The sequence below is a fragment of the Anopheles coustani genome, chromosome 2 (genome assembly GCF_943734705.1).
Source record: "Anopheles coustani chromosome 2, idAnoCousDA_361_x.2, whole genome shotgun sequence".
Classification (NCBI taxonomy): Eukaryota; Metazoa; Arthropoda; class Insecta; order Diptera; family Culicidae; genus Anopheles; species Anopheles coustani.
The window spans coordinates 39,482,638-39,504,993 of NC_071289.1; the positions used below are offsets into that span (position 1 = coordinate 39,482,638).

Sequence of the window (22,356 nt, forward strand, 5' to 3'; positions counted from 1 at the left end):
GTATAACCAAACGCTGCGGCGCGCGTTTCTTTCGCTCCCTTTCTCTGTCTCGCACTCTCTCTCTGAGAACGAACGCGGGCTTTGTGTGCGTGCAAGGGCGCCGCTGCTGGAGCTTCACACCTTGTGTGTGGGGTTTTTCGCTTTTCGCTTGGATCGCTACGGTCAGTCGTACTGCAGAACTGACGGCGGCAAGAGTGAGTTTTTTAGCGCGCTACGTCTCTGCTGGATTGCTTCGCGTTCGGTTCACAAGGAAGCAAGCAGAACACACATTCCCTCTCCCCTGCCCTGCCGGGTGTCTTTCGTTGCCTCCGCGCGTAGGAAGCGAACAGGAAGCGAACACACAGGGCGGTGGACAACCGCGTTTCCCGTCGAGTCTCGGAGGCGATGCGAGTCACGCATTATTGAATGCCGTTTTCGTTTTCGGCCATTCCAGTCAGTAGTAGTGGGCCGGGGAGATGCAGTTTTCGACATCCCCGGTGCTCCAGGGTTCCGGTTAGAGTTTCGGACGGTGTGTTTGCGCGTCACATTGGGCGTTCCGGCTTCCGGGCCATTCGCCAAAGGGGTGTGTGTAGCGAGCCAGAACCAACTCGCGAACAACCATTTTTTTTTTTTTCGAACGGTGAACGATGAAATTTCTTTCTGTGTGCGAAGAAAGCAGAACCGCATGAAAGCTACTACTATATACTACTCCATTCTCGGAAATGGACGATTGGTGGTAAACCCGTAGAATGTGTAAAAACCCAGGGACTGGGACGTGTAACGTGCTGTTCGGATGAAATTTTGCAACGGTGACTTGATGTGTGCAAAATAAACCAGCGTAGTGCGTACAAATCGGATGGGTTCGCATTGGAAGTTTGCACCCATTGCATGATGATAGTGTGATATCGTGGAACTGTTTGTTAGTTTAGACTTCTTGGTGGAGAACTTCCTCATCCTCGACATAAAAATGGACAGTTAAAAGTGACGAAAAAAAACGCCAAAGTAAATGTTTTTTTCTGCAGCTCTTCTGAAACACCACCACACTACCCATGCACTATGTGCTGCGTCGGCAGATAATCATTAAACCATATGGTACTGCAATTGTTAGTTTTTTTTTCAACTGTGAAAAAACCATATCGGCCACAAGTTCAACGAGCTATCCAGGGTTTCGCTACGCCATCCACGCCGTGAAACAAAGGGACAAAAAGTGCAAAAAAAACAGGACGTTTTACCTTGTGTGAAGGATACTTGGTTCATCACATACACACGTACACACTGTGCCCACGTAGAAACGCCAGCTTTTGTCCTGCTGTGTATCCTTGAATGAGAGCGCAACAGGAAGCAGTAGAAAAAACGGCCGCTGCCGAGGGGAGTAAAGAGTGATGTGTTGTGAGCGATACCTTTGTGAAATTCAACACACATACGAGCGTAGGATAAAACACAGATAAAATTCCTCGCCCAATCTGGATAAATGATGTTGGTCTGCTTCTTGTATCGACTCAGGCGGTGTTTTAAATCAATTTGCCTAACCCCCCGAAGCTGTTCTCCAACCGCACGGCCAGCAACAAATCTAGTTGGTTCTGGTTAGCTAGTAAGGACATTCGGGTTCTGACTGAACTTACAAAGCATACCTGTGTGATGAGAGTGAGAGAAGGAAGGTGCCAAGATGAGTGACGGTCGTCGAACGTCTCTGCCTGGATATGCAACAAGAAGGTCTCAAGAAGCCGAGGGAAAATAACTTTCTTGACCGCCGTTTCGAACCTCAAGCAGTAAATTTATTGATGCTGTGTGTTCGTGACTGGTTTTTACAATACACTCATGTGTGAGTGTGTGTGTCTACTGTGGTGTTTGTGACTATTATTTTGCAGGATGCACAGCAGTGTGATGTTTCCTACGATATCCTTGCTGAACCCGTTGAACTTGTGTTCAATTCCCGGATTTAGTATTGATTTCTTCTTTAAAATATAAAATCCAACACACTTGGACTCTGTACAGCATCAAACATACGACCTTTACAAGGTTTTGTGTTTGAATAGTGTATCGGGATTATTTTGAAATATTTTAATCTCTTTAAAAAGCGAGAATATCGTGATTTGTCTCCATTTTCTGTAATTCTACAATGTCAACCCCACCGTAGGTTGTTTCGAAACCTTATTATTAACCATTCTATATTTGCGACTCTCAATTAGATTGACGGATTTGTTTCCGTGAAAACAAAGTGACAAGAATTAAAAAATAAAAAGAAATACGGAAAACAAACACTTAACGCAACGCTTAAGTCGAATCCACGTTGCCTGGTGTGTGAATAGTGTAGAACGAAACTCGTGCAAGAGTGCAAGAAAATTGTGATACAACCGGAAATACTAGTTCACGCCCGCGCGACAACAACGACGACGAAGAAGAAGGGAGAAGAAGTGCATCCGCAAGGCAGACGTGACGCAGCCGGAATCCAAGCGTATATACACGAAGGAAAAGGGGGAAAAAATAAAGCAGCAACGAAAGAATAGGAAGCAGTAGCACCCCACACGCATCATCATCCAAACACAACGGAGAGTTCCAAAAATAAAAAAAAAACCCACACACGGACGTTGTCGGTCGTCGTCAAGGCGACCAGCGGTCGTGTAGAGTGCGTACGTGCGTTCGTGCGTGCGTGTGCTTTCTGCTCTATTGGTTTGTGGAAGAACGCGCGTTCTTTCGATGTGTGAATTTCGCTCCTCCGTCAATGGTTTGCGATTGTGTGTGAAGCGCTAAAAACGTCAATTTTAGCAGTTGTTGATTTCGAAGCGTGAGAAAGTGACAGTGTCATTGTTAAAGGAGAGGTGCGTGCATCAAGTGAATTGGAAAACAAACAAATTGATCGGATAAAACAAACGAAGGATAGCAAGGCGCGGCTACACAAGGACACTAATGATCGATGTAGGATGGCCTCGTCACCGACACCATCCTTAGACTCACTGCCGGGTGCATCAAACTCGATCGGTTCGTTCGGCGAACCGGCGGACTACCTGTCCGACTCGCCCCTGACCACGCTGAGCGGCGGCTCCGGCACCACGTCCGGCTCGTCTCCGCCGGCCAGCGACTCCGCCATCTGCGACGACTTCGCGACCTCGTCCAGCATCGAGTCGGCCCAGTCGAACAACGGCTCATCGGAGTCGCTCTTCCCGCGCTGCACCGGCTGCAAGAGCAAGCAGTCGGACGCGGTCGCCAAATGCATCGACTGCGTTAACTTCCTGTGCGCCAACTGCGTCACGGCGCACCAGTTCATGCACTGCTTCGATGGCCACTCGGTGTTCCGGATTGCCGGCACCGGTGGCAGTGGTGGCGGTCCGCTCGGACCGATCGTCTCGCTCGGCCTCCCGCTCGGGGGCTCCATGTCCACGAACGGCAACGCCCCAACAACGCCCACGCTCGGTGGGCTGCTCGGTGGGTCGGGCTTGGAGGGTCCACCGGGTTTGCTGGCCAGCAGCATCCTGAACGGCACCGACGGCGGAAAGATGCTGAACGGTGGTGGTGGTTTCGAGTCGTCCCATCCACGCCTCAGCTCGCTCAATCTGACCATCAAGGACGACGCCTGCAGTCTGGTGAAGTCAATCATGAACAATGTCATAACACCGCCGACCTCGAACGGCACTGGAGGTGGTGGCGGCGGCGGCATTGGTGCCCCGGGCAGTGGCAACGGTGGGTGTGGCGGGAGCAGCAGCAGCACCAGTAGCACCAGCAGTAACAGCAGCAGCAATGGTAGCAACGGAAGCAGCAGCCTGCTGAACCATCTCAACAGCCAGCTGTCGAACGTGATGCAGCCAACGTCCATGCTTGGCAGCACCGAGTTGCTGCTCTCGAACGGCCTCGGTGGTGGCGGCGGTCTCGGTGGCCTGCTAGGGGGCAACGGTGGCACTGGCAGCAAGACGAACTACTTCTGCAAGCGTCACCAGAGCGAGCTGCTGAAGTTCTTCTGCCGCACGTGCAACGTGCCGGTGTGCAAGGACTGCATGCTGCTGGAGCATCCGAGCGGTGTGCACGAGTGCGAGCACAACAGCGATACCACGCCGAAGCAGATCGAGTCGCTGCTGCACACGGTCTCGGAGGTGCGGGCGAAGGCGCAGGAGCTGCGCTCGCTGATCAAGAACGTCGAGCACAGCAGCCAGCGCATCCAGCTGCAGTACCACAAGGCGCAGAACGAGATCAACGATACGCACCAGTTCTACCGGTCGATGGTGGACGAGCGCAAGGCCGAGCTGCAGAAGGAGCTGGAGAGCTTCTACAACGCGAAGTCGATGTCGCAGTCGGTGCTGCTGAACCGCAGCCAGGACCAGGTCGACAAGGTGCTGCAGAGCTGCGAGTTCGTCGAGCGGCTGACCAAGTGTGCCGGCCTGTCCGAGCTGAACATGCTGCGCAAGTTTCTCGAGAACAAACGGCTACTGTTTCCGGCCATCAGCAACGATCTGCAGGCATCGTACGAGCTCGAGTTCGTCTCGAACTATCAGGCGATCCAGATCGGCGTGCGCAACACGTACGGCTACATCCGGGCGAACTCAGACCTCACGAGCACCACCACCAAGCAGCCACCGATCGCACGTCCCACATCCACCACGAACGGCGGGGGAGGTTCGCTGATTGGAGGCAATCGGAGCTCCAGTCCGTCCAACAGCAGCACCGGCAGCTTGAACCTGTTGCACCATCACCATCACTCGAACGGTGGCGGTTCGAATCTGTTGATGAACGGCGGTGGCCCACACCTGCTCGACCACCATCAGGTGCCACAGAACGCGCACCAACAACAGCACCAGCAGCATCAACAGCAGCATCAGCATCAGCAGCAGCAACAGCACCACCAGCAACACCAGCAGCAGCAACAACATCAGCGTTCGTACGGCGGCGCTGGTTCAGCTGTGAACGGCCACAGTAACAACGGCGTTGGCCTGTCGACATCGCCCCTCAGCCTGGTCAATGGACTCGGGGGCGCCTTCGATACGACCAGCACCATCATCTCCAAGCGCTTCAACAGCGCCAATAGTCTCGGCCCGTTCGTCGGAGACGCGGGCCCGCTTGGGCAACCGATCGGCAATCCGTACGAGAAGTGGAGCAACGGAGGCACCGGCACCGATCTGTTCAACAACCTCGCCGACCAGTACACGATCCCGCTGAACCCGATCGGTGGAGGCGGAGGTGGTGGCGGCGGAGGCGGTGGTGGCGGTGGTGGTGGAGGAGGCGGTGGCAGCGGACAGCAGGACTCGTCGACGGCGGCGGCCATGATCGATCTGTCGGCGAAGCTCATGTCGACCACGATGTTCCCGCCGAAGAGCCAGATCAAGCGGCAGAAGATGATCTACCACTGCAAGTTCGGTGAGTTCGGCGTGATGGAGGGTCAGTTCACGGAGCCGAGCGGGGTGGCAGTGAACGCCCAAAACGACATCATCGTCGCGGATACCAATAACCACCGGATACAGATCTTCGACAAGGAGGGCCGCTTCAAGTTCCAGTTCGGCGAGTGCGGCAAGCGTGACGGCCAGCTGCTCTACCCGAACCGGGTGGCGGTGGTGCGCACGTCCGGCGACATTATCGTGACCGAGCGGTCGCCGACGCACCAGATCCAGATCTACAACCAGTACGGCCAGTTCGTGCGCAAGTTCGGCGCGAACATTCTGCAGCATCCGCGCGGCGTCACCGTCGACAGCAAGGGCCGGATCGTGGTCGTCGAGTGCAAGGTGATGCGCGTCATCATCTTCGATCAGTCGGGCAACGTGCTGCAGAAGTTTGGCTGCAGCAAGCACCTGGAGTTCCCGAACGGCGTCGTCGTCAACGACAAGCAGGAGATCTTCATCAGCGACAACCGGGCGCACTGCGTGAAGGTGTTCAACTACGAGGGCCAGTTCCTGCGCCAGATCGGCGGCGAGGGCGTCACCAACTATCCGATCGGCGTCGGCATCAACGCCAGCGGTGAGATTCTGATCGCGGACAATCACAACAACTTCAACCTGACCATCTTCACGCAGGACGGACAGCTGGTGTCCGCGCTCGAGAGCAAGGTCAAGCACGCCCAGTGCTTCGACGTGGCGCTCATGGACGACGGTAGTGTGGTGCTGGCGAGCAAGGACTACCGGCTCTACATCTACCGATACGTGCAGGTTCCTCCGATCGGTCTGTAAGCGCATCGGCCCAACCCCGTGTGCCCCGGCGTCAACGACGGTGGTGGTCTTCCAGTTGGTAGAACGCGCGTGCGACAATGTGGCCTCCCAAGATAGTACTGTAAATACGTATGCCCCATCTCCACATAATCCCGTGCATGGTTGCTGCACACAAAAGTTGTACAGCGCTCGCGCCGTCTCTTGCAGCGCAGGGTGTTCAATATCCCGAACCAACGTCCCGATACAATCATCTTTCGAACGAGAGCTAGGGGAGTCGCCGGGACTTTTTCTTGTGATAGTGCCACACAACGTCTAAACCCCCCCAGTCACTAAAGCAGCGCCGGAGGACCACAAACCGCGTAGAGGAAGTGAAGTGTGTACACCGCAGTGTCACTTCCCAGAGGGATTAAACACTCTGGCGAAAGATTTATAAAAAGCAAACATGGATGAATGAATGAAGTGCAGAGAACAAGAAAGTGAAACAAGGACGACGCAGCCAAACCAACATTTTTGATGGGACCTATGTGCATATACATATGTGTGTGTGTATATATATGTATGTGTGTGTATGTGTGTGTGCATGCTAGTGTGTTTACGTAACCGTAAGGAGTTCCACGCAAATGCTCAGAAGGATATGCATCGAACAATCAGACTTGAACTGAATCAAACAGGTAAATAAATGCGACTTCTAGTCTTTTCCCTAATGTTAAGTTGAGAATGCAAAAAGCTAGTATAGGAGGAAGGAATTTTATTTTAGATGCTTTTATTCGTTGAACGATCAGCAATTATAGTATTAGTAATTACCCGCGTGCCGTAGACGAAATTAAAAAAGACTTTACTGAATTTTCTTTGTGTCCATGTCATCACTGTTGATGAAAGTTGCTGATGATTTACTATCAATATTGCACTCACAAGAATATGTTTAAAAAAGAAGATTTACTTCCCTCTGATGAGACTAAGATTAGTTCAGAAATTTCCATAGTCAAACGAAGTTGTAATTTAGCTTTCCTCGAGATATTTTGAGTTGGTTGGTAAAAGGCTAGCTAGGAGGCAATGCATTGCTTAAGCTGAAATACAATTAATTAATTCGGTTTTTCGTTTTCGTTTGTTAACATTTTCAGATCTCCAAAACAAATCGAAAAAAAACAAACAGTCAACCCCGTAAACGAAAAGATTGTTTTAGTGACATTACATTTAAGGTTCTTATTCTCGAGCATAAGAAGAACAGTGTGTAAAGTATGTGACTGGTAGAAACGTGCACGAACGCAGAGACGACGATCGCGTCCTGATTAAACGGTGACCGATCGTGAATGCGTGCACGTGTGCTTCCTATTAGCGAAAAGATTGTTGTTGACATATCGAATTTAGCACAAACTTTGTGTGCCAGCTGTGCTGCTGCTACAACCACGGAGTAGGAGGAGAAGGACACGGCACACGACGGCCATCAAACGGGCCCGATGCAGAGGCACGAGGGAAGATGGGACGATCCTCCAGAAGGCTCCCAAAGTCACGCCCGATTTTTGCTGCCACGCAGAGACACGCATCAACATCAGCGGAAGCAGCAGAAAGTGGTGCAGCATTGGGACCCATCGTCCTTTATGTGCAGGATGACGCTAGATTCAGGTGCTGTTGTGGATGTGCTGGGCTCACACAGACCCCCTAAACACACACGTACACCACACCCGACAGTGAAGAGAGGAAGAGGAGGGTCACGTAAGGGTCTTGCGTAGGATCCGGCAAGTAAGATGTTTGTTTTTCCTGTTGATTAGATCCCACCCAAACCCCACCACCATCATGCAGGATGCCGTAGCGAATGTTTTCTTTTTCGATACGAGTACGAACTACTTTTAAGTTTTGTTTGTTTTCTTTTTTTAATGACTATTATTATTTTTATTATTATCGTTACGATCCGTGACTGTGTGCGACACACAAAGTTTGAAGGCGGTTTGACGAAAAAAAAAATTGTAAAGCTGTAATAAGTGAACGTTGCGCCGCGTTGTACCGCTTCCTTGCAGTGAAGCACGAATACAGGGCGAGGATCGAACGCGCAACGCTGCACCACACCCCTGTGTATAGGCTCAGAACACTTACCCATCCACCCACCAGCCCCCCACAAACACTCCCCCACACGCCCACATACACACAAATCAGTTCAAACAGAAAGCAGCCTAGGATAAGTTGCTCGAAGAAAAGCGACCTGTTGTAGAAGATAGACACCGGTAAACGATAGACTGAGCTGAAACCTGGTGGTCCAGAGCACAAGTTCGATTGAAGAGCAGCGAAAGTGTGTATGTGTGTATGTGTGTATGTGTGACCATGCGGGTCTGCGTGGGTATGTAGGCTTTAACTTTAGCCCCCCGCACGTAAGCTTATTTCAATTTGACTGAATTGCCCCGCGCAGAAGACTATTGTTGAAATGTTTTTTAGTCCTTGCTTATATCGTATTATATTAATATATATAGTCTCTCTAGTTTGACGTGTTCCTCGATAAATGTGTTTATTTTTAACCTTTAAAACTCACGGTGTCTATGTTGGTTTTTTTTTCTTCTCTATCACCCTCTTTTGCGGTGGGGAAGCCAACCCAACCTCCCCTCCGGTCGAGGGTGACAGGTAGAAGTAAAGCAATCGTACGTGGCAGATGAATCCACTTAGTGTTGTAATTATTCTTCCGAGTCTGTAAGGAGGAAGAAATAGCGAAAGCGAAATCTTCGTCATTTCCCGTTTCATTTCGTTAGAAGATAAAGAAGAAAAAAGAGAAGCAACTTTACAATTGCGATCAAGATGCAAAAGCTATGACAAATAATTGATTACACAATTGAATATCGTTACTGGCGGAGTAGCAATTAGAAGATAGTTTTCGTCTTATCGTGTTCCGGAGCGAAATGTAAAGTGGGGTGTCCCAAAAGCAAACATCAACTTAAAGCGGGCCGCTTCTATACAGATAGGAGCTTCTTCCTTTCATTCTAACATCAAGAGACTTAAACAAAGATAAAAATTGACCAAAATTACTTCTAGGAATTATTCCAGCAAAGTTGAACTTAACCACTATTAAGTATACTATGTTTTTTTTTATTTGTTGGATGTGCTAATTTGTATTTGTTCTAGCTTTTCATAGTTGCGCTTGAAGAAAAAACAACGAAATCTCCAACAGCAACTTTTGAAAACATGTTTTATACGATCATCGCCCTGTTTGGTTGGCTTATAAGAAAGGGAAGATAACCTGAAACATACGGGCGTAAACGAAATGCAAACTTCGAACTTTCAACTGGTATGTTTTATTTTTGTTTTGATTAAATTAATTGAACGTGGTTTGAACAAAACAAAAGCCAAAACTTTCATCTGGCAGAAAACGCGGATATACACTAAGAAATTGAACTTCATCCTCCCTCACCCCTCCAAGCGGTCGAGGCTCGATTGGAAATGAACTTAAACGAATTGATTGCTTGCGAAACAAAACTAGAACAAACTAGCTGAAAACGGTGGATCAACATTGAACTCGTAACTTACGACGTTAGTAGATATATTTAAAATGAAATGTTTAGGTAAATTGTTAAATCGGTTTTTCCTCTTTAAAAACAAAAACAAAAAACATACAAAAGAACCATTATTCGTCACTCGGGATCGGCGTCTTCTTAACACACCCACGTACCGTTACTAAGAGGGAAATTGTGTGTGTGTGAATGTGTGCACAGCATAGTTTTCCCTCGCTGTTATCTTTTCCTCGCTTGCACCGGGAAGCGACGTTTGCATTAAAGATAATGACACATACGATGGAAGAGGAGGGTATCTCAAAAACAATCTTAAAAAACAACTGCGTTGTGAAAAAACAGTTCTGGATAAGTCATCCAGAATATGTTATGCAAAACGGAACGAAGTAGATAAATGCACGTTATGAAGCGTGGATTTATAACATCGGTAGTTTTTTTTTAAATTAATGTTTAGCTTTTATTTTGAACTTAAGTGCATTGTTTTATCCCATTCTAAGTCTATTATTTATAATGTTTGCTCTCTTTTTTGTAACTTAATCACTTGCACGTGTATCAGTACATTCGGTGTGCTCTCTGGCTGCCCCCCCTTTGTTACGGTTTGAGTACAACAAAGTGTATCAAGAATTCTCTCAAAGCTCGGAATCAAGAAACAAATGTTTCACATTAACGGTCTGCACACAGCACCTCTGCTCTGCAACCAGAGTAATGCTAGCAAAGGGGTGTTTTTTTTAACCTAAAAACTATCACAGCTCTAAACGACAAACCGTTGTGTACGGTTTTGTTTGGTGTACCACCAAATAAAACGAAAACGAGTAGCTCAAGCGAAATTGTATTCGTATAGTATATCGTAATTCTACGTCAGATAAGATCATATTTAATTCGACCACTCCTATTCAGATACTATGCAGTATTAATGTACGATTTTTTCTCCTCGTTTTGTCTTCAAAATATTGTCAGTTTACGGTACTTCTCTTGTATTACATTTTTTGACCTGTTGTTTTTGTGTAGGATTGAAGAAAAAGAACCACATACGCTTGTCGAATGTTCGTTTGTTACGTTATATATACATATTTTTTTTTATCTTTTCGTGTGCTTAATTCAGTATTTTTTATACACATTACACATCTAGTTATTAGTGTAAGATACGCCACAGCCACTTCCCAGACCTATATTTTATCGGAAAAATAATGATATACATTGTAAGGAACCTCTCGCTACGCTGCGGGCAAGTGCTGTTTTCATGTTTGTTTTTTTCTCTGTAATTTTCATGGTCTTACATATCCTCCGGTAGAGTATTTGTGTTAGTTTTATTTGTCTAGCATTTCAACTGTATTATGTTTTAGCGAACCAGACGTCTACTTATTGCATTTAAAAACGGAATGTATCGATGAAAGAATCGTATCCTTTCTCTTTTATAAGATATTTGTACGTAGGAATTGTATAACGGAAGTTTGTTGGTTATGTTGATCTTTGTGTTGTTAAATTATTATGCTTAAGTTTTTGAGTTTGACGAGTTTGCTTATATAGTGTGCAGGATCGTGCGCTCTAGGAAACTTTACATCTCCGCACCGCACCGCAAACGATGTGCAGATGCATTTCAGATTTTCTTTTGATAAAAAAAAATCGCAAACGCAAATCATACAAACACTGCTACAGACAATTCACATTCACAAACCGAGTCACTTAGCGCGCACGTGCCCCCAAGTGCAAATGACTGAAAAGGATGCTAGCCGAGCAATAGATAGCCAATAGTATCTGAGTGCGAATTATAAATGCGTTTCTCAAAGACAAAAACATAAATCCCGAGAGAAGAAAAAGAAACGCATCAGAAATGGAAACAAAAACACTATACAGGATCACTTCGAACTCGTTTCGTTGTTTCGTTGACTACTCGCATCTCGCAATGTCGTTCGTATACATACACAGCGAATGGAAGAAAAGCTACTGTTAGGAAGTTATATTCGTAATTATTATTATTTTTTTAAGAATACCTTTTTTGACGATTTATACGGTAATTTAAAAAGTAAATAAAAGTGTTGTTTAGTGAAATTTCAATGTTTGTTTTGTTTATTTTTCTTTCTCTTTTCCTTTGCTTATCATTTCCACGTAAGGATGTGTTAAAAGTACACTATCGTTATGTGTTTTTCACTCTTCTTTATTTAATCTTTTCTCAACACTAACTAGCTACTCATTTCCCTAACAAAACGACTAACTTCTCATTCTCAAAAACTAAAACATCGATTTCAAATGACACCCTATAATCTAACTACAATGTTCAGGCATATTTTTTTAAAGTTCAAAGATCGATACGGCACCAACGAATTCGCTCTACGATAAATTTATTGTTTTCTCGCACTAATATTTTTGCATGCAGTATTATCTCTTTTATTCATACTATTTTTAACAAACTAATGCATGTTAAAAAAAATCTACCGATGTGATGGTTATTCGTCCACATTAAATGCTTCATTAACCCATGTATCGTACGTTCGTAACCGGAAAAGATAGCGTTGTTGCAACATCGTTTGCCTAACGGCTACCCGTAGTCCTCTCCGGGAGCAGGAAAGCACACAGCTGCATCTATTTAGTATCATTGCTTGCAACCAACGGAAATGCCACTGGAAAGGTGCTGTTCCGGAAGCATTATCGAATAGGTATTATACACAATTCTTTACGGTCATATTTATACTATATATAAATACTATACTATTGTACTGTGCTGTGCTTGCTCTTGTCTGTATATTTATAACGATTTGTTTTATTACGCTTTTTTGAACGCGCTCGCCCTTGGAGGTATTAGACTAAATTATTCCATCATCTCTTAGAGACACACTCTTATAGCTATTTAAAGTGAGGGAAGGGAAAATAGGTGAAAGAAAACGGCCGGAGTGTACCAGCCTTCGGTGCTGTTGCTCCGGCCGGTTGCCACCCGGTTGGTGGTGAAATAATCATTCTACTAGCGTACATTAAAAGACATTAAAAGGGAATAAAAACACACATTAACGAAGGGATGCAAATACTCTACTAATAAGACTGTCATTCTTTGTACTGTTTGAAGCATTTAGCAATTAGGGTGTACGGGTGGGAACTTACTTATTTTGCGAGGCAGGCTCGTTAGCAGGATGTGTAATGTGTGCAAGGAATGGGAAATTATGGGGGCGACCATGCAGTTCTTGTATTATGAAAACTGTGCGTGAAGGTATCCAAACACAAACACGCACCGGGCCGATAGAGGAGGAGGATGTACCGGTGATTCCAGGATGTCATATTTTGGAAATATATACAACAATGTGGATAAAAACACACCAAACGCATCAAGGGAAACCACACACGTATGCACACTTTTGCAACATCACACAGGCACACATATGTGTATATTTATTTTCTATCGATGCCGTTAATAAAAGGACGCCAATTGTGGAAGGTGCGGGAAACGTTCTACTACAGGGACACAGGGCTTGTGCAGGAGGAGTTTAAGAGGATGACGAAACAGATGATGGCTAAAAGTACACACTGGTGCACACACGACAAGCGCATAAACGAAAAAACAACGCAAATCAACGCACATATGATGGCCACAAGCTGCCCGGTGGGGGGGTTGCTACGGATCCCGGAGTGTGAAGATAAGAGCGGGGTTTTTCTTACGAATATGTTTCTATAAACGGTTCGACGTAGCAAGAGGGCCGATAAGGGTGTGTAGAATGTTTGTTTGCGGTAGTAGTGCGACGTGTGCGTGTGTGCTTTTTTCCGCTCTTTGGCAGATCTTATTTTAAAAGTCGTTCCAAGTGGCGTTACTTACGGCGTAATGCGATAATGTGAGCCCTGAAGGAGAGAGGGGTAAGAAATTCGGAGCCCCGGAATGATAGGCTTTAGTGTTTGCTGACTTCACAGTAGTGATGGCAAAGAAGGGAACGCGCTCTGGCCCTGGCCCAACATAGCAAAAAAAAAAACGAAAAAAAGAAAAAAGAAAATAAATAATCAATTGGGCCACCAGAGCATAAACAGATGTGAACTCATGTCAACTGGCGCTACATATTTGTGCTAAAAAAAAAACATTCTATTTCGTCCGTAAGCGGGGATCAAACACCTATAAATATATCGAACGTACACTATCGTTACCGGGAGGCGCTTTTCTCGACACTCTCCTGCAAAAAAACACAACGCTGGAGAAGAATGGGGACGACGGGAAGGAGTATTTGCACAAGAAAAAAGAATCCCTAATGTTGAAATAATTAAAGTAAAGAAACCAAAAAAAACCAATGCCAAATTTCTGCAACCGAAAGCACTTAGAGAGGCAGCATGTTGGGGGTTGTAACAAGGAGTAGGACCAGTAGAACGGAAGGGAGTAGAGCAACACGTTAAACGGAAAATAACAAAACATAATCACAATCATAACAATTTTCTCGTTTTTTGGATGAACGATATTATGAATATTATTATTATAACTACTATTGATATTATTATTAAAACAATTATTATGGGTAATGAATATTATTGCACGGATGCAATTTGAACCGTTCCACCCTTCCCGCGTAAAATTCCGCCAGCAAAAAGGGCGGGAACATTTAACGGGACGAGAGCGGTGGAGGGGCCATTTGTTCGTTTGCGTCTTTTTTACGAAAGCTAGAAATCCCGTGTGCGTTACTGTTAAATAACAAAAAAAAGTAATTAAAGCAAACCAAAGTAAATCACTCAATTGAAGCAACAATCGTTACGAAATTGAACAAGATTAGTGCAGGACCGATTCGGTGGCGGTTAACATATATGGTGAAACAGTTTAAGTAGTGACATTTTATCGGCAGTCGTTTATAATATCTATTTTTGTTAGGGTTTTCTTTTTCGCAAACGAAACCTAAAATTAAACGAAGAAAGCGAGGGAACGAGCTGAAGGGAGAGAAACAAACAAAAAACCATATAAACATACACAAAAACACACGATCATAAGACTTGAGTAGGGAAGGTGGCGCAAGCCAGAGGGAAATTTTATACCACGTAATGTTTTGTTTCGGGATGTAAAGCAAACACATATTAACCAATCTAGTCTTAGAATCATCATCCGATGGATACCATGTCCGAGTATGTATGGTCTGTAATAAAGAAGTATCATCATCTTCATCACCCTATCACATCGCGCTTCACTCTCAGTAGTCGTCATTATCATAACCATCATCGTTCGACCGCTCATTATCGTTATTTCACAGCATAAGGATCATCCCCACATTACACAGTCATCGCATACATTTTGCACATTCCTCCGCACAACACACCCCTCATTCGAAAATGCATCGTTGTTGGTAGTAATAAATTTGGCATCATACACACACACACACATACTCACCCCCACCCTTCCTCATCGTACATCGGCGATGATTAGCGCCACGTTGTAGCGTTGTTGTAATTACATTTGTTCCACCCACATTCCAGTGCAGCTATTTAGAGTTAGTGTGCGGGTATAGAAGGGGGGAGAGGATGGAGGAAAACGATATGTTTCCAACATGTTTGTTACCATATTTCAGTTTGTTTTAGTTACTCGTGCGCCACTCATTTTATTTTTTTCGATCATCCCACCTCCGCATTCATTGGCATCACATAATCATCACTTCATCGGTTTGGCTCTCTGTTACCTTGAACCAGTTTTCCAATTGGCATGGGAAAAAGACAACAAATAAAGGAAAACTTGTAAATCACTGTTACGATCGTTCAATTTTTTTTCGATTTTCTTCATTCCGGCATAGCGGTAATGCTTAGAAAAGCGCCCAATTTCTGAAATCGGTCGTCCTCGTCGTTACTGTTGGTTTGTTTCCCATCGCCTTTGAAGATGCACTCACTCTTAAAAATGTTGTTGGTTGAAGAACGTAGGCGCTAACGTAACTTACCACCGGTCTTTCCCCGTTCTGTCGCTGTGTTGTATTATTGTATGAAAATTAACCCATGTTAGGTCTACCGAGGAGACTAGAATCGCCGGTCCATTTGCGGGAGTAAATGAAGGGATCAGCTTGAGGCATAAAACGCACGCAATTCTTGCTTTTATCGGCGTAAAACAGTTTTATGGAAACTTAAGAGACGAAGGTCCAACACGCGCGAAAAGCAGTTTTTTAGCATGTACATCATTTTTTTTACGAGTAAGATTTAAACTGACCACCTACTCAGATGATTTCGATCAATCCCCGTTGTCGTTCGGTTTTGTATCCAAGAGTAAATGATCCGGGCTGAACCCCGGAGACTTAGAATGACACCGGGAAGCCGCACATGCTCGAGTTGATTCTGTTAGATCCTCCTCCGACGGCTCCCGTCGTGATGTTGATGAATATATACATGCATAAAACACCTCCATCCAGCCAGCATATTTGGCAATATGTTATGTGCGCGTCAGCAGCAACCCACTAGCAAAAGGCGATGCATCGCGCACGGTATGAGTTCGGTTAGCGGCTTTTTCCAGGGGCGGAAGGGGACGCTCTTTCGGTGCCAGCTTTCGGTTTCGGCGTGTCCTGCTTTGGTCAGTTTATTAGTAGCTTGTAGATTGACGCGTTCGATACGGACGGGCCGAGCTGAAGGCAAATACCACATGAGAAACAATCACAATATTGAAAATAAAACAGTATTTATAATGATAAAAAATAAGAAATCAACCACAACTAACCGAGAACAGATGGTCCAAGAAGTAGGGATTCTTGTTGGCAGAAAGTGTTAATTCGAAGCTATAAAATAGAAAACAAACATACACACAGAAATGAACGACGATTGAATGTAGGTGGAACGCAAGTGCACAACACAACACTCTGACAACCGTTTTTCTCGTTGGATTGAGGTATGGTTTTGCACCACGAGATGAGGGGTTTTGATAGGAGAAACACTAGGAACGGTTGCAGGCACAAACAAAATTAGGTTCCTAGATGTGCGCAAAGGAGGAAGACGAGTGAGAGGAACGGGGATGTGAGAGAACGTTCGATTGGTGGGAAACATAATACTAAAAACACATAAAACATATATTACATTATATATATATACAATATACATATATTTTTGTATTCAAGATTTCAAAAATGAAGACGAAACGAAATGGGAGGCAAAATGGAGTGAATTAAATCGAAAAAAAAAAACAATTTAATCTGATCTCCCATTTCTTTTCTGCGTGTGTGTACGCCAAACAGTTAAAAAAAACACAGTGGAACCATTTATTATACACCGTAGAAGTTGCGGCTGTCATGTCTTGGCCGCATCCGGAAGTGGCAAAAGGATGCTGAATCGACACCGATGCAGTTGGTTTATTGTTTATACAATAATTTTCATTCCACTCGCTTGCATAGAGAAAGCAGATCATCAAGAGGGAAAGATAAGGTTAGCGAGGTAAATACTTATTGTATGCACAAGAAAAGAAAAGGAATAACTATAGCATAAATCTAAATGCAGTTCTCCGCCATGCTTAAGATGCGATTTCTTTTATCTGCAATAGAATTATTGCAACGCAGATCTTGATGCTATACCATCTGTGTGTTAAAGCATTTGAAATAGGTGCTTTTGGGAATTTCAGTTTCGGGTTTCTCTTCTCTTATCGTTTCTGCTCAACGTAGTGAAGATCGATCAACCGATTGGACATTGATGGAGAAGGAAACGAAATCGAACAAAATGATAGCGCTGATAACGTGTTTAGGGAATTAAACTACTTTACTAAGCTAATAAGCGTAGGGAATATCGAATCAAATAGATACCACTCACCGAAAGAGGAAGCAAACATACAATCGATCAATTCGCTGCAGTTTGCAGTACAGCACACACTCACACATACGAGGAGACATTCACACACAGATTTACAAACACATTCACACACGATTCCAAGGGTTCCAGTTCGAATGGCAAATAATCAACTTTTTTTTCTGAACAACTAAAGTATCAAAATAACTTACACGCTACCTTTTGGGGAAGCTTCAAATTCACGTTAGATACGATTTCTGTCGAAAAGTATTCCACCACTACCAAAAACGCACCACATTGGCGCACCGCCCCGCAGCATTGGCGTGAAATATGAGCATCGTGCTTGCACACACCACATGCATGATTATTTAAGTGCATTTTCCGCGCATATCTCACGCCCCAACCAAGCCCACCCCCACATTGGCGGGAGGAGGCCATCCACGAGACGTGCGTGCGCGAGCTTTCGATTTCATCTGCCTCCCCCCCTGTTTATGTGTGTGTGTGTGTGTGTGTCTGTCAGCCCGGCTGACCGACCGGTACGACTTCTCTCGTAACGTTATGTAATGGCCGGTGCCTGGATTGCATGAGCCCACATCAGGGTTTGGTGTCCAGCATAAGAGGCGAACGAGGGGGAAGGGAGGGAGCGATCCCGTGTTGGCCAAAGAAAGCCAGTGCACACATCGCGCCCGGGGCGGCCGATATGTGTGTCATGATATCACTTTCCTTGGCTTTTCTCGAGTTCTCTCGCATGTGCCTTTCTCCCGACTTTCTTTGGCACGCTCGACGACCGCCAGTTGCGTCGTTGTTACTGTAACTCCCACCGCTCCAGCCTCCCAACATCAGCGGCAATAGTTTCTGTCTGCAGTATCGTTTGCGCATCTTTTTATATGACTCGACTTTTGTTCGATAAGTATTTGGTATCACTGAAAGTAACGAGAAAAATCACTACATCTCACTTTTGTATCAGCAATCAATGAACAAACACACAATTCAAACCCAATCTGTTGCAGGTGGGTTATAGCCGAACGCAATCGCCGGTACCTACGTCAGACACATTCCAGTGCGCTCCTGGGTTCGATTCCCGATCAAGATAAAGACAGTAAGAATATAAGATGTTAATCCAACTTTTTAAGTCTCCCACCAAAAGTCGTATTTGTTGGGAACGTTGTTTTAAATTGTAGGGCGTACTATATAATTTCTAATCAATTTTACATTTTCATAATAAATTCACTAACTTTTCATTGAAAAAAAATTGCAATATTGATCATAACCTTTTATCAAAACCTTTGAGTACTATGAGTTGGTTTTTTTCCTTAGAAGCTATTTACATTGAATTTAATTTAAATTTTAAGGGTTTTTAATTTGACGGCGCGTGCCCCATTTTTTATTGCATTCAGCCGCTTGATGTGATTGATACTATATTGATAAACCTTTATCTCAATCGATCGACATTGATTTGCTAAAGCCTACTTGTTATCGTCCACCAATAAATAACCACCACTTTGACTTAACTTATCAACCCACTCGGGTGGTGCTTGAAGCTTTCCATATCTTTGTATTCCTTCCTTTTGCTGTCTTGTTTACCATCCTCTCTTTCTTGTTCACTTTCTCCGTGCGTCCTCATCATTTGTTTCCTCTTTGATAACTTTTTTCGCTTTCTTTCCATTCATACTGTTGTGCTGGCGCAGACCCAGAACCTTTCGGTTTCGTCTGTCTCTCCACTGCCTATCCGACCGTTTTCTCGCCCTCCTACAGAAATCGGGGCCAGCCGGCAGCAAGCAGCAGCCAGCGGCCACAGTGGAGCCTGCAACAAGTTAAACTACTTTCCACTCCACCAACCGCCTTCCCCGTTCCTGGAAAGGAACTGGCTCGTTGAGCTTTTATTTTATTTTTATTTTTTATGTTCCATTCTTTCTGTCTCTTCTCCTCCCGTTTTCTTCATTCTTTTGACGGCCACCACCGAAGGTGAAGATGATGACGCTGATGATGGGGATTTGTGTGCATTTCACTTTCTTCTCGTCTGCTTTCTTCCCGCGCTGGGTGCCCCAACACGTGTGTGGTGGTGGTTTGTTTACTTTTGTTTTCGATGTTGCTCTCTTGTGCTTTTGTTCCTTCATCCCTTTCCGGTGCGGCCAGCCGTCAGCCGTCATCTCGGCTTTCCCCGAAGGGCTAGAATTTATCACCCTCCGCTGATGTTGGGCGCCCGTTCGTTGCTCCAAAATTCTGGCCATTATGTTGAGATTCATTTGGGTTCGGTTTGTAGGTTTTTATTCTCAACCGTGTTCTCGAACATTTGCGCCGTTTTGGTGGAGGGTCATTGAGGCGAAGTTTTTTTTCTCTGCTTTCTAAGGGCGGCCTCCATGGTCACCATCGGGGAAAAGATAAGAAGCTTCGTTGCCTGCGTCTGGAAGGAAAACTACAGCCACGAATTGGTATCGGGGTCGAGAATGGTTGTTGTGTTTCGTTGGCTTCCGAAACCGCGTTCTCACTCTCGGGCCAAGCGCAGTTTAGATTCCCTTAGAGGCCCCTTTTAATTTCGGTGTCGATTTAATACCTACAGTTCGGGCGAAAGCAAAAAATCGGCCCAATCAGCAATCAGTAGGCAAGGGTTGTGAGCCCAAGTTTCTCGCGATCGGGTTTTTTTGTTTCCATCTTCAGCGACAATTTTTGCGCCATCAACAGACCGTACCGTAGCCCTCGTTTTCTCGTTTTCTGGTTCGGTCTTGTCGAACGGAAGAACCGCACGAAATCTGTTACCAGGCGCGTGTCTGGTGCTGAAGGATACACCCGAGGGTTTGGGATACTCGAGGGTATTTTTTGTTGTCTTTTTCTCCGAACCAGCCTCGGGTATCAAATCAACGCCGAGGAAATTAAACAAACGACAAAAAACGCCTCCCGGGCCGCGGAAACGAAACGTACCGAGATTACGTACGTACGCGAGTTGCCAAACACACAGTGTACGTGTACACGGGATTGTCGCGCATTTTGGATTATTATTTGCACACGAGACACTAACCCGACACACGCCCCGCGGACACACGCGGATTCGCGGGCGGCAATGACGTGCGGTGGCTCCGGTGGCATGTTGATTTTCTGAGCCCGCGGTACCTTTCCATACCCTTTCACCTTCGTTTCACTGGTCAAGTCTTGCCGATGTCTGCGCTTTTGTGCCCGACGTCCGCGTGGGATATGCAATGTGTGGTGTGCACGGGAAGAAGAAGAAGGGTGCTAGACACCAAAGCCCGACCCACCAGGGCAAGCCACGCGATCGTTTTATCGAATTTATGCGAAATGAGACGAGAACGGGACACTCAGAAAGACTGTTTGTGTGTGCTGCAATGTTGCAAACCTCCTGCCCGGGGAACTTAAACCCTCCCGTGCTTTTCTTTTCCGCGATGTCGTTCTTTTCATTCCGTGATCACAAGGAATGGGGTTTTAACTAAATTTTTTTTCCTCCTGCGACCCTCTCCATCACTTCAGGTTGCACGTTTCCGTGGTCCGTCTAGCGTTAGTCGTGCTTTTTTCCACCCTTTCGTTAGCTTTAACGTAAGTGTGTATTATTTTTGCGCTGATTCGATCGTTGGGTCACGTACTGAGTCATGGCTTTTCTGCGCTTACGTTTCTGCAGCAGCTGCTTAACGCCTGCGTAACGGGCGGCGTTAAATATGAAAAATGGACGCTAGTCTGAAAGGAAGAGGAAAAGAGGAAGGACAACTGAGACGAATAGAGGCTATAGAGAGGAACGGTGTTAGTTTTGAATGAAACTGCCACCTACTCACGGTTCCCCCGAGAGACTTAACTATGGCAAAACGAAGTACGGGCTATGCTGTTCTAAAGAATTTCTACGTTTTTCGTTTCTGCGTTTTCCCTGTTTTTGGCGGAAACGTAAATCTCCATCAAATTTCATGGCAAGCATCCCATTGATAAAGGCGACCCGATAGTACAGGAAAGTAACCCGTCGCGACGATGGGGATCAGCTGAGTTTTCATCATTTCCTTTCGACCTGAAGGGCCTGAGAAGAGAATGAGCAAAACGAAGGGAAGGAGCAATGATGAACAAGAGTGAGAATGCGCTCCACGGAACCGGTTCTCGGGCGAGAACAAGTTAATAATGTTTTCGTTATCGTCCTTACGTTTTGTTTTCCCATTGCACACATCTAATAGTTAAATGTTTGTTGGGGAATTTTGGGGAAGACGCTAATTGTCATTTATTTGACGAGTTACGGCATCATCAACGAGAGTAAAGCTGTGAAACGAAATCATTAAATCAGCGTCTTGATCGAAACAGATACTTCCTTAAAAACCAATTATTTAAAAAAAAAAAGCACATACACACTCAAACGCTGGTGACGGTGTGGAGAAAAAAAAACACTCGATCGAACAATAGATCATCGATCGTACTCTCGGATCTGAGGGAGGGAACTAATAAAATAGTGTTTAAAAAAAGATCCTCCAAAACCAGTCCTGTCGTGGCGTGAACTTGAACTAGCGGTTTACATTGGGTCGTTGGCGCGTTCAAACAGTTTGCCGTTCCGTTTTGCACGCGTGTCCGACGCGGACGCCGATTTCCGCTTATGGGTGCGCGCGCATTTTTTTTATTTATTCTTTTTTCCACCCAATGTCCCGCTCCCCAAAGCGCCAAATGCGGCACGGTGTAGTACCGCGTGCTGCGCGTCGATGAACACCTTTACGTCTGCAGTTCTAGTGATGCCATGTGCCATGTGCTTCTTCAAACATACCAGCAACGAACGTGTTGAACATTACACAAAAAAGGGCACTATCACAGCATGCCGTCATCGTACGACAGTCTGCGCTGTGTTGGTTGCTTAATCGTTCGAAAGTCTCGTGCGCTGCCTACTACTCGGCGGCGTGTCGTTAAGGCTCCATTACACGGACGCAATCGTCACTCCCAAACTAAAATTTGTAGTTTTACATTTTCATCAGCTTTTTCCATGCTTGAATATGAAATGATGAAGTTCATTGGTAGCAGTATCCATTGTAATAACCATCTACCAAATACAGTTTCGCAGCGGGAAGGACTTAAATGTCCGTCACGATCTAGTGGTAAAAAAC

At 45.5% G+C, this 22,356-nt stretch overlaps 2 protein-coding genes across 2 annotated transcripts in view; both read left to right on the plus strand.

Annotated features, from left to right (window-relative positions):
• The window catches only part of LOC131264375 (protein disks lost), a 101,920-nt gene that overhangs the window by 39,902 nt on the left and 39,662 nt on the right, over nt 1–22,356 (plus strand). The window contains exon 3 of the mRNA XM_058266678.1: nt 21,504–21,523. Within this exon, the coding sequence (XP_058122661.1) occupies nt 21,504–21,523 (20 nt within the window). The remainder of the gene's footprint in view (nt 1–21,503; nt 21,524–22,356) is intronic.
• Nucleotides 252–8,580, plus strand: LOC131265607 (brain tumor protein). The gene is made up of 4 exons (XM_058267893.1): nt 252–562; nt 2,169–4,733; nt 4,788–6,775; nt 7,226–8,580. The coding sequence occupies exons 2-3, from the start codon at nt 2,901–2,903 to the stop codon at nt 6,123–6,125; spliced, it is 3,171 nt and encodes a 1,056-aa protein (XP_058123876.1). The 5' UTR covers nt 252–562; nt 2,169–2,900; the 3' UTR covers nt 6,126–6,775; nt 7,226–8,580.

What these genes read in the sequence shown, in the direction of transcription:
- LOC131265607 (XM_058267893.1), top strand. Translation starts at nt 2,901, where the DNA reads ATGGCCTCGTCACCGACACCATCCTTAGACTCACTGCCGGGTGCATCA. An exon ending in ACCTGCTCGACCACCATCAG is followed by an intron (nt 4,734 to 4,787) that starts GTGCCACAGAAC and finishes CAGCAGCATCAG; the next exon opens with CATCAGCAGCAGCAACAGCA.